This window comes from Monopterus albus, unplaced genomic scaffold (assembly GCF_001952655.1).
Source record: "Monopterus albus unplaced genomic scaffold, M_albus_1.0 scaffold468.1, whole genome shotgun sequence".
Lineage (NCBI taxonomy): Eukaryota > Metazoa > Chordata > Actinopteri > Synbranchiformes > Synbranchidae > Monopterus > Monopterus albus.
This window is the reverse complement of record NW_018128348.1, coordinates 50,520-53,819: the sequence shown is the minus strand read 5'-3', so window position 1 is coordinate 53,819 and position 3,300 is coordinate 50,520. Positions and strand designations below refer to the sequence as shown.

Here is a 3,300-nt window from a genome sequence, read left to right as displayed (position 1 = left end):
TTAATAAGAAAACTGTGTACTATCTTGCTGATTGGTAAAGAAGCTGCGGACAAACAAGCTAGTTCACTCGAAGTAGATTTATTTTAATTTATACTTTCCACATCTATCTTGTAGATTGAATTAAAGCATTCACTCCATCAAGCTACAGGTAAGAAGTAATTTAAGAGGTCATTTCATCCGAATTGCAACCCCCCATATTTTCTTACGTTCTTAAAATGGAACTTTGGCTTATGTTTTGAGACACAGAGCACTTCAAACTGTGAGGAGAGTTGAACGGGACCATGGAGGGAGAGACATGAGGCGAAGGTACTGTCAGGAGGTATAAAGCGCTTAAAATGTATTTTAAAAGCTGAAGTGCCTAATTGCTAAATTAGACATTTCAAATCTGGACACAGACATGAGACCTTTTTAGATTCAGTGTGACTTACCATTCAAAGCATCTCATTCTGGAATTTGCCTGAGAAGCACCACATTTTCAAGTTTTCTTGTATCAAAGTAATGCAGTGATAACTGTCAGTACATTTACAGGTCCATTGCAAACAGTAAATATTAAGAGCTAATTCACTTGACTTTTAATGATGCAAGTTTGTCACAATGTGAATAAACAGAGGCTAATGCAGGACTGAAGTTGTAACCCACAGGTGCTCGACTCAGCGGTAACATAGTTCCTGTTTAGGTCTCCCAAAGCTTAGAATCTTAAAGACAAATACTTCAAGACCTGGGAATTTAAAAGCCACACTACGTGCATGGATGGATAGATCTAAAAGTATGTGAGGTAATATCAACCTAGCAAGAGTTTCTAACAAGATAATAGAACACCTCAAGCTTAAACATGTCTTCTCTGCTCACCCAACACCCACCCAACATGCTTAAATTCACACCCTCATCCTGTTGTACAACCCATAATTTCACTGCATAGATCCACCTTTTATAATCTGCACATACCCATCACACAAACGACCCGCAGCTGAACACATTCCATGTGGGTTGCGCCAAAACCTGATACATGGTGCAACTTAGAAAATGTGTTTATTCACTTTCACCAGTGCAGTCAAATGGCAAACAGAACATCAGCAGAAACAGCCATGGAGTGTCACTGCATTACATAAGTCAAGGTCGACTAAGGTTGTAACACCTCTGCAACAAACAAAAATATTTTCAGAACAAGGAGGATTTTGTTGAAGCATCTGCACAGTCCTACATTAGATTTTATACATGCTCATGTTATTATCTGATAAGCTGAAGGTGATGTTTTTGTTTGTTTGTGAATAACACAAATGTTCCTGTGGCCTTTTGTGTGGTTGGCTGTTATGATACACTGCCACCTGCTGGTTAGGAAGCAGATGACAGCATGTTTACAGTAAACCTGGGCTGTAGTACCATATCTGGTATTTGTTGCAGAACTGACTTTAAATGCAAACCGTTACACATGGGTGTCCTTGTATTCCAGTTTTGTTTCAATGGCAGCCACCTCTAGGTGGTAGTTTGTAAAATGTTTGGCAACTAATCAACCCATTCATATAAAACCAATAACTAGCAGGGACTTAGCTTTTTTCTTTCCCTTTGTTTTTTATACTGTCGAGGCTCATAGCTCTGAGTTCAAAAATACAATAGGATACATTCATCAAACTGAAGTAACATTTTGTCTAAATCTAACATATCCCCATTAGCATTTATCCAATGCCAGAACACATCTATAAAAAGGCAAATATAAAGCATCACAAACATATAGAAAGTGAAATTACCAAATTAAAAGAAAATCCAGAAACAAGTACATGACAGGTTTATGAATTTGTACATGTGTGTGAGAGACAGAAATATCTATGATACAGTTTATATAAATGTCCAGTCAATTCAGCAGATATGAGCACATGACTGCTGTGTGCAAGTCTGGTGTGGTGATATCTGTCTGCCTGTGCAGTGTTTAGGGCTCATCTCCGTTAGTGCTATCGTCCTCTCCTTCCTCCTGCTCGCCTTCCTCTTCCTCATCCTCCTCTCTCCCTCTGCTTTTCATCTGCACAGAAGAAGTGAAAAATAAAACTTTATTTACATGACAAAAAATATCTACAAAACAGACCACAAAAACAATATCTTGGCTCGCCTCATCTTCATCCTCCAGCAGATCTCCCTCTTCCTCGGAGTCGTTCAGCTCCTGGCTCTCTCTGTCCCGCTTCAGGCTGTCCTCCTTCTTGCTGGAGGTAGATGAGTGTAGTGGGGACACCTCACCGGGCTCCGGCTTGGAGCTTTTTGTCTCTAAATAGATGTTGGGAAAAATCAGAAAGAGAAATCCATGAGTTCAGAAACAGATAGACTGAAGGCCACATATTGGAAACTGATGGTTGCTGTTAAGGTTCATCTGTGTTGTGAATCCACCAACTAGAAAGGGAGGTGGAAAGGAAGGAAGAGTTTGTTTGACATAGGCCTAGAGATTTCTATATGATGTCAGGCTCACCTGACTTCTTGCTGTGGTCCTTCTCCATGCGTTCTAAACTCTCCAGCAGGTAGTCCACCTTGTGTTTGATCTGTGTGAGCTCTCTCTTGATGGTCTGCAGATCATCTACTTTCACTGTGGGACAAGAAACAGGAGGAGGTTGGTATTAGGTATGGAAGTCAACAGCAAGACAGCTTAGGTGACTCTCTGTGTGACCTACTTGTACGTGAGGTCCTTTGGGTGCTTTTGGAGGATAAGGAGAAGCTAGTTTTGGTTCGCCGGCTCCTTCCTGGGCTTAAACTGACCCTGGGACGCTTTGAGGGGACAACAGAGTGGGACAAGGGCGGAAGAGGAGGAGGCACTCTGGACTGGTAGGAGTACATCCTGAGACAGAGTCACAAAACACTTAATGGTTTCCTTTTGCTTTTACAAGAATATTCCTTCATTGCAAACAACTTTGTCATCATTTTTAACTTTTCAATTTATGAACAACAGGAACAAACTTGCTAATTCAAAACCTGGATACCTCAGCTACACAATAACAGAAAAACATTAAGAGCATGAACCTATCTTCATTTTCTCACTACTTCATGGTCATATAGCACTTTTTTGTTTTTCACTATTTGCACATTGATTCATTTTATATTTAGCAATTCAGATGGGACATTACTGAGAACCGTGATTTCCAGGTGTAAAAATGAAAAAGTATTTAAGTGTAACCCAATGAAAATTGTGCAATAAGTTTGGTCAATACACTTCTCAACAACAAGCAGACAAGTGATCCAAAAACCATGAAATGACATAAAAACCAGACCAATTATTATTTAAAAGATAGCACAGAATATACAGCTTACCTATCGTAGTAATCT

The 3,300-nt window shown here is 39.8% G+C and overlaps 1 protein-coding gene across 1 annotated transcript in view; it reads right to left on the bottom strand.

The window, feature by feature from the left end:
- Window positions 1–242: 242 nt before the first annotated feature.
- Window positions 243–3,300, bottom strand: part of hnrnpc (heterogeneous nuclear ribonucleoprotein C) — an 11,033-nt gene continuing 7,975 nt past the window's right edge. The window contains exons 7-11 of the mRNA XM_020587637.1: window positions 3,286–3,298; window positions 2,652–2,815; window positions 2,453–2,566; window positions 2,102–2,253; window positions 243–2,014 (exon numbers count right to left, since the gene is read on the bottom strand). Coding sequence (XP_020443293.1) covers window positions 1,925–2,014; window positions 2,102–2,253; window positions 2,453–2,566; window positions 2,652–2,815; window positions 3,286–3,298 — 533 coding nt within the window. The 3' untranslated portion in view covers window positions 243–1,924. The remainder of the gene's footprint in view (window positions 2,015–2,101; window positions 2,254–2,452; window positions 2,567–2,651; window positions 2,816–3,285; window positions 3,299–3,300) is intronic.